General features: G+C 47.3%; 1 protein-coding gene across 1 annotated transcript in view; it reads right to left on the minus strand.

Annotated features, from left to right (window-relative positions):
- Window positions 1-14,358, minus strand: part of SYNE3 (spectrin repeat containing nuclear envelope family member 3) — a 121,529-nt gene that overhangs the window by 29,735 nt on the left and 77,436 nt on the right. The window contains exons 7-13 of the mRNA XM_029073189.2: window positions 13,695-13,831; window positions 12,752-12,926; window positions 9,230-9,412; window positions 8,912-9,055; window positions 7,014-7,148; window positions 4,365-4,526; window positions 3,308-3,480 (exon numbers count right to left, since the gene is read on the minus strand). Of these exons, the coding sequence (XP_028929022.1) occupies window positions 3,308-3,480; window positions 4,365-4,526; window positions 7,014-7,148; window positions 8,912-9,055; window positions 9,230-9,412; window positions 12,752-12,926; window positions 13,695-13,831 (1,109 nt within the window). The remainder of the gene's footprint in view (window positions 1-3,307; window positions 3,481-4,364; window positions 4,527-7,013; window positions 7,149-8,911; window positions 9,056-9,229; window positions 9,413-12,751; window positions 12,927-13,694; window positions 13,832-14,358) is intronic.

A 14,358-nucleotide genomic window follows, 5' to 3' on the forward strand; every position in this document is an offset into this window, starting at 1 on the left:
GTTGAGTGCTTACTATGTGCCAATTACCATGTGGCAATTTCATTGCCACTGTTCTCGTCCGCCCGTCTCCCCCGATTAGACCGTAAGCCCGTCAAACGGCAGGGACCGTCTCTATCTGTTGCCGATTTGTACATTCCAAGCGCTTAGTACGGTGCTCTGCACAGAGTAAGCGCTCAATAAATACTATTGAATGAATGCCGAGCACTGTACTAACCCCTGGGGTAGATATACGATAATCAGGTCACACATAATAATAATAATGTTGGTATTTGTTAAGCGCTTACTATGTGCAGAGCACTGTTCTAAGCGCTGGGATAGATACAGGGTAATCAGGTTGTCCCACGTGAGGCTCACAGTTAATCCCCATTTTACAGATGAGGCAACTGAGGCACAGGGAAGTTAAGTGACTTGCCCACAGTCACACAGCTGACAAGTGGCAGAGCCGGGATTCGAACTCATGACCTCTGACTCCCAAGCCCCTGCTCTTTCCACTGAGCCATGCTGCTTCCCTTAGGCCCAGAGTCCAAGTAAGAGGGAGAATAGGAATTGAATCCCCGTTTTGCCGGTGCCATGGCTAACGACACTGCTGATCATAATAATGATAATGGTATTCGGTAAACATTTTCTATGTGCCAGGCACTGTACTAAGCGCTGGGGTAGATACAAGCATATCGGGTTGGACACAGTCCCCGTCCCACGTGGGGCTCGTGTGCTCAATCACCATTTTACAGATGAGGTAACTGAGGCCCAGAGAGGTGAAATGATTTGCCCAAGGTCACCCAGCAGACAAGCGGCAATGCCAGGATTAGAACGCAGGTCCTTCCCAGGCTCTACCCCCTAAGCCACAAGGTGACTGGCAGTTCTCCTACAACATGGGGATTGCCCTCTTGCAGAATCCCCCATTGGAGGACTTATCCCGTGTCTGACACTGCACACACATGTACAACTGTGTCTTCTGCCTCTGCCTCACGCTGTATCCATACAGATCCCGCAGAGCCTGAAGAGCATTCTCTAATCCTTCCCTCTTTCTTCCCAGAACAGGGACTGAAAACCTCCGCTCTGGCAGGAAGGAATGAACTCTAATTTCTAGCCAGCTTTCCCTTATGCCAAAATTCTGCCCTGGAGCAACTGACATTGTCTTTGAAAAGAAGCAGGTAAGCTTACCTGAGACCCCAGCTTGGTACTTAGAACACTTTAGGGTGCTTCCTTAGCCCTGTTTTTGGTGGCAATAGTAAACTCCAGGAAAACAGACAATGCACACGCTTGCTTGACTTTATACAGGGCTCACCATTTTTCTTTTGATGGTATTTGTTAAGCACTTACTGTGTGCCAGACACTGAACGAGCACCGCAGTGGACGCAAGCCAATCTGGTCGGATACGGTCCACGTTCCATAAGAGGCCCACAGTCTTAATACCCATTTCACAGATGAGGTGAGGCACAGAGAAGTTAAGTGACTTGCCCAAAGTCACAGAGCAGATAAATTGAGGAGTTGGGATTAGGACCCAGGTCCTCTGACTCCCAGGCCCGAGCTCCTGTCACTAATAATAATAATGTTGGTATTTGTTAAGCGCTTACTATGTGCAGAGCACTGTTCTAAGCGCTGGGGTAAACACAGGGGAATCGGGTTGTCCCACGTGGGGCTCACAGTCTTAATCCCCATTTTACAGATGAGGGAACTGAGGCACAGAGAAGTGAAGTGACTTGCCCACAGTCACACAGCTGACAAGTGGCAGAGCTGGGATTCGAACTCATGAGCCCTGACTCCAAAGCCCGTGCTCTTTCCACTGCGCCACGCTGCTTCCCCAGGACAGAAGGCTGTGAGACCGTGACTCCAACACAGCGCTGTAAACCCTCGTCTCCTCTTCTTGCACCCAAGGATCAATCAGTGGAATGTACTGAGTACTTTCTCTGTGCAGTCGGTCAATCATATTTATTGAATGCTTACACGGTGCAGAGCACAGTACTAAATGTTTCGGAGAGAACAGTACAGCAGAGTTGGTAGACACATATCCTGCCCACAAGGAGCTTACAGTTTAGAAGTGTAAAATCGTGTACATCGCCTTGATTCTATTTAGTTGCCATCGTTTTTACGAGATGTTCTTCCCCTTGACGCTGTTTAGTGCCATTGTTCTCGTCTGCCCGTCTCCCCCGATTAGACCGTAAGCCCGTCAAACGGCAGGGACCGTCTCTATCTGTTGCTGACTTGTTCATCCCAAGCGCTTAGTCCAGTGCTCTGCACATAGTAAGCGCTCAATAAATACTATTGAATGAATGAATGAATGAAAGTGTCTTTGCAGGTGCCTGGAATTTGAACTCTTTCTGGAGTGAGAGACGTTAAGGTGTTTTTTTCCCAAAGAAATATAAAATCACGTGCAACTAATGCGAGTGGCCTTGCTCGCTCCACCCTGTGACTTTAACATATGCCCAGAGCCAGTGACCTCGATCTCATTTTATCAATCTCATCTTGATCTCGTCTTATCTTGCCACAGACCTCTTGCTCCCCTCCTGCCTCTGGCCTGGAACGCCCTCCCACTCCATTTCCGACAGACAAAATACTCTCCCCTGCTTCAAAGCCTTACTGAAGGCGCATCTCCTCCAGGAAACCTCCCCTAAGCTCTCATTTCCTTTTCTTCCACTCCTTCCTGCATCACCCTGCTTTGCTACCTTTATGAAATCCCTCCTCGGCCCCACACTGCACTTCCGTACGTATCCCTGATTTTATATTAATGAGCGTCTCCCCCTCTAGACCGTAAGCTCACTGTGGGCGTGGAATGTGTCATACTGTACTCTTCCAAGAGCTTGTACAGTGCTCTGCACACAGTAAGCGCTCGATAAATACAATTAATTGACTGATCTATCTTAACTGTCAGATCTCCATGCTACCCAGCTTCAAAGCCTAACTAAAATCATATCTTCTCCAGGAAATCTTCCCTGACTAACCTCTCATCTCCCCCACCTTCTACTCCCCGTCCGAGTCATCCAGTTTTGGGTCTGATCCCCCGAAACCCTCTGATACTCACTCCACCCCAACTTGAACAGAAGTTATATGCATAAACTTAAGACTCTGTTGCTTTTCTTATCTGTAATTCATCTTAGTGTCATCTGCCCCCCCACTTCTAGTTTGAAAGATCCTCGAGGGCAGGGACTGAGCCTACCGACTCTATTGGACTCTCCCGAGTGCTTAGTTCAGTGCTCTGTGAGTGCTCAATAAATACCACTGATTGATTGATCGACTGTCAGATTTTCTAGGGACAAAGCTGAGGGAGAGCAAGAGAGCGATCATTTTTTTTTAAGAACAACTTTACCCTGACAGCATTTCCTCTAGCACCCGCAGGGAATTCCAGGACTCCTTCAGCTGTTTCAGCTCCTCCTGGATGAGGGCTACCCCTCCTGGAGAAGACTGCTCCATCACCCTCTGGCCATGAGCTTCCACCAAGTGCAGCTGGACCTCTTTGTTGGGGAACTCAGCCGACAGTCTCTACAATAAACAAGGATTATTTTTATTAATAATCATCATAATATTTTTTATTGATAATACAAATTTCCTCAGAGGAACAGAAATCTCAAGCCCAGAGAGGTTAAGTGACTTCATAATAATAACTATGGTACCTGCTAAGAGCTGACTATGTGCCAACCACTGTTGTAAGCACTGGGGTAGATATAAATTAATCAGGTTGGACACAGTCCCTGGCCCCCACGAGGCTCCCACTCTTAATCCCCATTTTACAGATGAGGTAACTGAGGTTCGGAGAAGTGGAGTGATGTGCCCAAGGTCACACAACAGACACATAGAGGAGCTGGGATGAGAACCCAGGTCCTGACTCCCAGAACTTCATGTTCTAGCCACTAAGCCACAGCTGCTTCTTGAGTGTGACCTGACTTGCCCTAGGCCGCACAGCGGGGGCATCTTCAGGGCAGAAAACGCGGTGTGGTTTACGGAGAAGCAGCACGGCCTAGTGGCAGGAGCACGGGCCTGGGAGTCAGAAAATTTGGGTTCCAATCCCGGCTCTGACACTTGTCTGTTGTGCGACCTTGGGCAAGTCATGTAACTTCTTTGGGACTTAGTTGCCTCATCTGTAAAATGGGGATTAAGACTGTGAATGCTATGTGGGCCAGGCACTGTGTCCAACCTAATCATCTTATATCTTTCCCAGCACTTAGTAAACTTGTCCTCTAGACTGAAAGCTCATTTTGGACAAGGAGTATTTCTTCCAACTCTGTTTTATTGTACTTGCCCAAGTGCTCTGGGCACAGTGCTCTGAGCACAGTAAAAGCTCAATAAATGCCATTGCTTGGTTAATTAGTACAGTGTCTGGTACATACTAAATGCTCAACAGATACAATGACAAAGAAGATTCTTACCTCAATTTCCCCAGCTCGGGTCTCTACCTTCCACCCGTCACTGTCCTCCTGGTAGGATTCCAGCTTCTGTTTGACCACCATGATCCACTGCTGAAGCTCTAACCGTTTGTTGCTGAACAACCAGTGCTCCTCGACGCACTGCTGACTTTGCTCTAGCATCATCTGAAACACCAAGGATGACCCCAACGTACTGGCATTAAACCCAGGCAAGACACAGGCCTGCTAGTGAGAGGGAATCGAAAGGGGAGAGGAAACAGTAGGCAGGCAGAGGAGGGAAGACGGAGGCCGACTCTAAGCAAACGTCTTGGTGGTTTCCCAGAAAATCAACTTCCACGTATATCTTTGAAGCACTACGTCTATGAACGTGGCCACCTGGGGGAGTACAATGACCTCAAATCCCTTCCCATTTAATAAACCGATGTAACTGGAGAGTTCATTCAATTCATTCAGTAGTATTTATTGAGCGCTTACCATGTGCAGAGCACTGTACTAAGTGCTTGGAATGGACAAATGGGTAACAGAGACAGCCCCTGCCCTTCGACGGGCTTACGGTCTAATCGGAGAGTTGAGTTCTGTGTTGGTTTCTCACTGACATTTAGCTGCCTGAGCCAACCCAAGAGCACAAGAGCTGTCCCGAGCATCTAAGAGGAATGCCACCTGACATTTATTGCAGTGGTCTGGAAAAGGAGGTACCTCCGCAACGAACTCCCTTAGGTTACTAAATAGCAGTCCATTCGGGTCTCCTTACTGCTGAGCTAAACCTTATTGTGCAGAATTTCAGGCTGAGAGGCAACAGAGTAAAGACAGTGACAGATTGTCCCTTTTTTTGTGGTATTTGTTAAGTGTTTACTACGTGTCAAACACAGTTCTAAGCGCTGAAACCTTGGTGTTATCCTTGATTCCTCTCTCTCATTCAACTCACATAATCTATCACTAAATCTTGTCAGTTGAAGCTTCAAAACCGTTAAAATTCGTCCTTTCCTCTCTATCCAGGCTACTACCGTGTTAATGCAAGCACTTATCCTATCCCACCTCGATTATTGTTTCAGCCTTCTTGCTGACCTCCCTGCCTCCTGTCTCTTCCCACTCCAGACCATACTTCACTCTACTGTCCGGATCATTTTCTACAAAAACCTTCGGTCTACGTTTCCCCACTCCTCAAAAACTTCCAGTGGATACCCGTCCACTTCCACATCAAACAGGAATTCCTTATAATCGGCTTTAAAGCACTCAATCACTCTGCCCCCTCCTACCTCACCTTCCTACTGTCCTCCTACGACCCAGCCCTCACACTTCACTCCTCTACTGCCAACTTACTTACTGTAGCTCGATCTCATCTATCTAGTCACTGACCTCTCACCCATGTCCTACCTCTGGCCCGGAACACCCTCCCTTTCCATATCCATCAATTACTCTCCCCACCTTCGAAGCTCTATCAGAGGCCCAACTCCTCCAAGAGGTCTTCCCTAAGCCCTCATTTCCTCTTTTCCTACTCCCTTCTGCATCTTCCAGCCTCACTGCACTTATGTATACATCCATAATTTATTTATTTATATCTGTCTTCCATTCTAGACTGTGGGGAAGCAGCGTGGTTCAGTGGAAAGAGCCTGGGCTTCGGAGTCAGAGGTCATGGGTTCGACTCCCGGCTCTGAAGCTTGTCAGCCGTGTGACTGTGGGCGAGTCACTTCACGTCTCTGTGCCTCAGTTACCTCATCTGTAAAATGGGGATTAACTGTGAGCCTCACGTGGGACAACCTGATTACCCGGTATCTACCCCAGCGCTTAGAACAGTGCTCTGCACAGAGTAAGCGCTTAACAGATACCAACATTATTATGAGTCTCAATGTGGGAAGGGAATGGGCCTGTTAAATAGTTGTGTTGTACTTTCCCAACTGTTTAGTACACGTGCAGGGCACTGTACTAAGCACTCAATAAATATGACTCATCGATTAATACAAGATAATGAGGTTGGACTCGGTTCCCGGCCCACAAGAGGCTCATAATCTTCATCCCCCTTTTACAGATGAGGCAGCTGAGGCTCAGAGAAGTTTCCCGAGGTCACACGGTGGACAAGGAGTGGACAAGACTAGAAGCAGCTTGGCTTAGTGGAAAGAGCACGGGCTTGGGAGTCAGAAGTCATGGGTCCCAATCCCAGCTCCACCTCTTGTCAGCTGTGTGACTTTGGGCAAGTCACTTAACTTGTCTGTGCCTCAGTTCCCTCATCTGTAAAATGGGGATTAAGATTGTGAGCCCCACGTGGGACAACCTGATTACCTTGTATCTATCCCAGCACTTAGAAGAGTGCTTGGCACATAGTAAGCGCTTAACAAATACCATCATTATTATTACTACTACTGGAGCCGAGTAGAACCCAGGTCCTTCTAACTCCCAAACTTGTGTTCTACCCACTAGACCATGCTGTCCCTGGGAGGGGCATGTTTTGGGAGGAAATCTAAAGGACTGAAAGGTGTCTCGCTTGCTTGTGGGACCTCAGGTGACCTCTGGAGTCCCTGTTTGCCGAGGTCAGTGCACCTCCAAACTGCAGGTATGGGTGACCAGACCCAGTCCCCCTGGCTTTCTGTCCATGGCACAGATGACACCGGTCAGAGTTTCTGGTTTTTCTGTCTCTGGGAGGAACACCCGGCCTACCTCCAAAGACCTCTTCAGGGTGTGATAGTCCGAGGAAAGTTGGCTCATTTTATGCTGGTGACTCGGCTCAGACTGAACCAGGAGCTTCAGATCATCCATTTGAACTGCCAATTCCAGCAAATCTTCTTGGAGTCTCTGCAAAGAAAGGCGGAGTTCGCACGTTTCAGAGGTGGCATCACAGGGGTGTCACCGGCTGGCCCACCCACTCTGAAACCCCGGGTGTTGACGGGTGGAACTCTGCCCTCTCTGCCGAACTCGAGTAGGGAGCTCGAGAGCTGAGGGGACGTTTGGGGAAGTTCTCGGCTGATGGGCTCCGTTTGGTCAGCCGAGCACCTGGCAGGTCATCGGGGCGATGGGGGTGAGGGCGCTGGGGCTTTCAGGAGGGAGGAAGAGGTCTGAAACAGTTGCTGTGGGATGGAGGCATGGGAGTCAATAAAGGAGGAGATGTAGCATCGCTGAGTAGAGGAGAGGGCAGAGTAATAGCAGGTGAGGATGGAAAAGAGATAGCCAAAATTGGCCTGATGCCTGGATTACCGCCATGGGCATTATTACAGGGTGATACTGGTAACCCGAAAATTTTAAATCTGAAGCAAGAATTAGGGTGTGGAGGAGCAGGGGTGGGGAGAGAAACAAAATGTTCGGAAAGAGAATGGAACATTCCGGCATTAAAACAGAGCACAAGAGGACTAACCACTTTGGAAACACTCCAGACTATAATTTCAAGGGATTTAAAAATCTGTCAGTGGTATATTTATTGATCACTTACCGTGTGCTGAGCATTGGGAAAGTACAATAGAAAAGAGTTGGTAGAGAGACATTAAAAGAGATGTAGTAAAATCAATCGATGGAATTTATTGAGAGCTTACTATGTGCAGAGCACCGTACTAAGCACTTGGGAAAGTACACTACAACAGAATTAGTGGACATGTTCCCCGCTCCTAATGAGCCACATATACAGCGTCTCTGTATTTCACAGAGACACTAGATTCAACTCTTGCCTATTTGTAAAACTAAAAACAGTACGTGTACCGATTGGGCAATTGGTAGTATTTTTTGGACATCTTCTGTAGAAAGTACACAATACTAAGTGCTTGGGAGAGTTTAACAAAGATCGCTGTCACAGTGAGCTTTTAGTCTAACAGGGGAGGCAGATACAACATAAGAGAAGCAGCGTGTCCTAGTGGATAGAGCACGAGCTCTAGCATGAGCATGGGCAAGCTATGTAACTTCTCTGTTCCTCAGTTTCCTCTTCTGTAAACTGGGGATTAAGACTGTGAGCCCCAGGTGGGACACGGACCGTGTCCCACCTGATTAGCTTATATCTACTCCAGTGCTAGTACAGTTCCTGGTACAGAGTTAGAATTTAACAGATACCATAAAGAAAAAACAAGTAATTGATAGGGGGAAGATAAATGTTTTCACGGTACATTAAGCAAATCGCCGTGTACCTATGTGCAACAACAAGTTTTGAGTACCAAAGTGCTGAGATGATAGCTAGGAGGATTGCATCTGAGGAGAAGAAATATTAAAATGGGGAAAGCTTCCTGGAGAGGGTCTCATCTCAAGACTTTAAAGTTGCAGGGAGCTGAGGTGTGGTGGAATCGAAGGAACAGGGAGTTCTGCTCAGGAGGAGTGAATCAGGAGTCAGAGGTGGGCGAGTCAAGAACCTGGCATGGAGAGAACGTAAGCTTGAGAGAAACAGAATGTGAGCTGCAGTTCAGTAAAAGAAGAGAGTGGAAAATAAGGAGAGACCTGATGGAGTGCTTTAAAGCCAGTGGTCAGGAATTTCTGTTCGAAGCCCAGAGCAGTGGGAACCCCACATTTCTCCTTGGGTAGGGTGACCCCAAAATGAAGGTGGCATAACCCAGCCACAGAGTTGCCCCAACATGCCGACCGACCTGCAGCTTCTGGAGCTGGGCCTGTTTACCACGAAGGTCAGGCTGAGGCTCTTTCTCGACGGCCACCCTGATCCTCAGAGCTGCTAACCTCTTCTGCAAAGGCTCGAATGCAGCATCGAAGTCTTTTTGCTGAGAGAGCATATTCTGGAGAGACAGCAACAACGAAAATGAATATCGTAGCCAGCTTCATCTGCACCCTTTTCATGGGGTCCCTCCATACCAGTGATCGGTAACCGACGGCATAACTGGTCAGGGCGCTGCATTCTACTCTCTTGAACTGGGCACAAAGGGCAGGATTTCAGCCAGTCCGACGCTCACCAGCAATTTACTTTTCCTTTGCAGAAGACAGTTATGGAGCCGATCTCTGTCCTTGGTCGCATCAGTAACTTCCGCCACGAGAGACTTTGCTCGCTCCTCACCGAAGATGCCGCTCAGCAAGTCTCTCTTGAGTAATACTGCCGTCAACTTCTCTTTCAAGTCAGAGCTCTCAGACAACGCAGCCTAAAGGAGAATGGGCCTTATTTAAATATTCTTATCCACTACAATTTCCCCTTCTCCTAATCTATTTTAATCTCTCTCCCCCGTGGCCTGTAAGCCAAAAGGGTAGGGTGTTAAGTGCTTACCATATATTGTACTCTTCCAAGCACTTAGCACAGTGTTCTCCATGCAGCAAGTGCTCAGTAAATACCACTGATGGATCGACAGAACAAATATTCTGGAGTTTTTTAAATGGCATTTTTTAAACAGTATGTGCCGAGCAGTGTACTAAGCACTGGGGTAGATGTAAATTAATCAGATTGGACATAGTCCCTATCCCACGTGGGGCTCACAATTTTAATTTCCATTTTACAGATGATGTAACTGACACACAGAGAAATTAAGTGACTTGCGCAAGGTGATACAGCAGACGTGTTGAGGAGCTGGGAGTAGAACACAAGTCCTTGGACTTCCAGGCCCGTGTTCTTTCCACCAGACCATACTGCTTCGGTTACCAGTGGACGAGAAGTGGCAGAACAGAATGAGATAGAGCTCGCTCTGCTCCTATCCCACTGGACAAAGAGCAACAGCGAGTGAACTCTGAACATTTCCATGCCTGAAGCGGAACCCCTGAGCTCGGCTTACATACTACCAACAGGGAGAGATATCCACTCCAGCCTGACCCCAAAACCCAAACTGATAACTATATCTGCCCCCCCCCCCCCCCCGTTTCATCCAGACTCTGCTACACCACCCCAGCAGACTGCATTTTAGAAGCTTTGGGAGCTTCCAGTCCTCCAGGGCCTCCATAAAGCACTATTTACGCTCCTGAGGGCAGGGCTTGGGTCTTCAAGCCCTTACTGTGCTTGCATAATACTCTGCAGAGAGAGTAGTCATACAAATATGAAAAGCAGCATCCCTAGTGAAAAGAACACGGATGGACCTGGGAGTCAGATGACCCGGGTTCTAATCTCAGCTCCACCTCTTGTCTTCTGGGTGACCTTGGGGACGTCACTTCACTTCTTTGGGCCTCAGTTTCCTCATGGGGATTTAATCCTAACCCCTTCTACTTAGACTGTGAGTCCCCTGTGGGACAGGGACTGGGTCCAACCTGCTTATCTTATATCTACCTCAGTGTTTAGTACACTGCTTGGCACACAGTAAGCACTCAACTAATCAATTAATTGTATTTATTGAGTGCTTACTGTGTGCAGAGCACTGTATGAAACACTTGAGAGAGTAAAATATAATAGGCACATTCCCTGCCCCCAACAAGTTTATAGTTTAGGGGACGAGTTTACAGAATATACATATATATATAATATTATTAATTATTATGATGATTAAACTATGTTATAATAATAATGGTATTTGTTAAGCACTTACTATGTGCCAAGCACTGTTCAACTGACTGAGTTGTCATTACTATCATCAGTAGTGCTTAGGGACTGTAAGGAATGCTACTGTGGACAGAGCATTCAACTAATTGTTCGGGGCTGACTGGATCATGCCCTAAATCTACTGTTAGAGAACTGAGCATACCTGCCCAGAGCCCCCAGGGACAAAGATCTGCATCTTGAAAGGCTAAGATATTGAACGAAGCCTGCCAAATGCCCTTCTCCCCATCCGTCACCATCCACCGTCACAGCTATTGAGCCAGCTCTTTCCGCCTGGGCGATTCAGGCTCCGTCTGATGCATAGATTGGTTTGCTGCTACACGAATTGACACCCGATCAATAAGAAGCATAACTGGATCCTTCCCTGGGGACTTTCACTGGCTTCCCCAACTTGATTCTGGCCCCTTTCCCATCCTACATCAAATAAATTCAAGGCCCCTGAAGATGGCACCATAAGTGTTCACTCCATGGGGGCAAGGGGACTAACTGTTCCCAGACCATTTTGAGCTAAATGCCCAGGTTGCCTGACCAGCCCTGAGAGTTTCCAAATAGGGCTGAAGAGACCCAAAATGGTGGCTCTAAGGCCTGTTAGCTCCTTGTTCCTCCTAAAATCCCTTCCCCTTCCTCGGTACCACGCTCTAACCGAAAAGCTGTGAATGGCACACAACCAGATTTCACCCCTCACGTTCATTAAAATTTTCCCCAGAGTTGCAGAGTGTGGACATGTGGTGCCCACTAAAAATCCTCCATGTGCGTTTTGCCCTAGAGCCTGATTCAAAACAACTGACTGAGTCAACGGAATTCCTACTCGAGAGTCTTTGTTGCTTTCAGCAATTGAATGATGACATCCAGCTGTGGTTTAGAGAGGACGATGGGTCCATTTTTGTCTTAGGACCGTCCCCCCAGTGACATGAACAGTGAGGCCAAGAGATGATGCATCAGATATCAGGACCCCAATAGTGTTCAATTGAAGGGTGAGGGTCAGATTTTTCATTTCCATAAGTACTCGTTTCCCTGCTTACAGATTTCTTTCCAGATTTCAGCTGCCCAGTCCCCTTGAGTGGACATATCAACAACCTTGCCTCAACCTACCACAACTTTCTGCTCTCTACTACAACCCAACCTGCACTCTTCACTCCTCTAATGCCAACCTACTCACTGTACCTCAATCTCACCGCCGACCTCTCGTCCATATCCTGCCTCTGGCCTGGAACTCCCTACCTCTTCATATCTGACAATTACCCTCCCCACCTTCAAAGCCTTCTTGAAGACACATCTTCTCCAAGAGGCCTTCCCTGATTAAGCCCTCCTTTCCTCATCTCCCATTCCCTTCTGCATCTCCCAGATTTGGTACCTTTATTTATCCCCCTTCAGCCCCGCAGCACTTAAGTACATATCTGCAATTTATTTTTTTCTATTAATGTCGGTCACCCCCCTCTAGGATGTAAGCTTCCTGTGGGCAGGGACTAATAATAACGATGGTATTTGTTAAGTGCTTACCATGTGACAGGCATGTACTAAACGCTGGGGTAGATACAGGCAAATCAAGTTGGACACAGTCCCTATCCCATATGGGGCTCACAGTCTCAATCCCCATTTTACAGATGAGGTAACTGAGACCCAGAGAAGTAAAGTGACTTGCCCAAGGTCGCATAGCAGACAGAGGCACAACAGGGATGAGAACCCATGACCTTCTGACTTCCAAGTTGTTATATTGTACTTTCCCAAGCATTTAGTACAGTGCTCTGCCTACAGTAAGTGCTCAATAAATATGACTGATTGATTGATATCTGCCTTCCTCCTGTCCTTTCCTGCAGAGCTGGTGAACTCATGAGCATACGGGACTCTGACAAGCCTGATCGCTGCTTCCTAGTTAAAAACGCTCAGAGGCCATCCAAGACCGCTACATCAGAGGTGTCTGTTCAGCCAGGGCACAGTGACCAAGACAACGAGCCGCCTCAGTTACCTCCAACTGTGGTAAGAAAGTGGGAATCATTGAGCGATCGGGAACACTGGCCGTGATATTCACAAGTCTCTGGGCCTCTGTCTTCCACAGCTGGAAATCCCGGAGCAAGTGTTGAAAACCCTGTGCCAGTTCCATGCCAGTGCTGGTCAGCAGTTTGGCCGTTTTCCCTTTCACGCTGAAAGAATCAACAGACGGTGTAAATATCTGACTTAGCGGGAAGGTGACATCCTTAAATCATTGTGGGCAGGGAATGTGAATGTTTACCGTTATAGTGTACTATCCCAAATGCTTAGTAGAGTGCTTTGCGTCCCTTAAGTGCCCAAATATGACTGAATGAATAAATACTACTGCTTGATCGATCCTGCAATATGGCATCCTTCATTTCCATCAGGGCACCATCCACCGTGTTCTTTGCACATCACCTGTATTAAACTTAAAGGATCTCAACAGAAGACACAAGAGATGCGAATGTCTTGCTTCTGTTGTAGTCTCCAAAGGGTTTAGCGCAGTGTCCAGCAGTAACTAGATGTTCAAAAATACCACTGATTAAGTGGATGATCGACGCCCCCAAGGCAGTCTAGTTTCTTGGGGTCAGTTCTGTTGATTAAATACCCAGAAAACCCATGGAGGATGGTGATGATGAAAGTAATAATAACTGTGGTATTTGTTAAGCACTGTGCTAAGTACTGGGGAAGATTCATGAGATTCAGGTGGGGCACGGTCCCTTTCCCACATGGGGTTTAAAGTCTGAGGAGGAAAGACAACATGTATTGAGTCTCCATTTTACTGATGAGAGAAGTGAAACATTTAGTGACTTGCTGCAGACAAGTCGCAGAACTGGGATGAGGGCCTACTCCCTCTCCCTTCTGGTTCAACTGTGGACTTGGATCTTTACCTTTTAAGCACTCTGGAACCTTTATGGCCAGGACCCTAATCCAAATACCTTTGGAAATCCTGAAGAGCAGTCACGACGTTGGCTGAGAGGGGCTGCCCGTCCTGAGAAAATTGGATGAGTTCCTTCAGCTGAGCCTTCAGCTTTTCCGCTTTGGCCTCTTCTGCCACAAGAGCCGATCTGGTCACCTGAGTCGACCAAACAGTGACGGAATTAAAAGCAGGGAAAAACAATAACCAGAGTGGGAAACAAACTGTGCTGAGGAGGAACTGATATGAGGTGGGAAAAGGAAGGGCAGAGCCAAAAAAAAAAAAAAAAAAAAAGAAGGGTTGAAGCCATATCGGGCACAATACCAAAGGAACTGTTTACCTACTGGGCCTATGATAGATCCTCTCTCTCGCTCACCAGCCTCATAATGGGGGTAAGTTTCTTTCATTTTGGGAACTGAATCCTGAATTACATTCAATACAACACTTCCATTTTCCTTCATCATAAATATTTCCTGTCAAAATTCAATATTTAGTACTACTATTACTAATAATGATACTACTAATAATAATTGTGGTATTTGTTAAGCACTCACTAGGTGCCAAGCACTGTACCAAGAGCTGGGGTAGATACAAGATAATCAGGTCGGGCATGTTTAACAACAATGTTGGTATTTGCTAAGCGCTTACTATGTGCAGAGCACTGTTCTAAGCGCTGGGGTAGATAC

This window comes from Ornithorhynchus anatinus, chromosome 1 (genome assembly GCF_004115215.2).
Source record: "Ornithorhynchus anatinus isolate Pmale09 chromosome 1, mOrnAna1.pri.v4, whole genome shotgun sequence".
NCBI classification, from domain to species: domain Eukaryota; kingdom Metazoa; phylum Chordata; class Mammalia; order Monotremata; family Ornithorhynchidae; genus Ornithorhynchus; species Ornithorhynchus anatinus.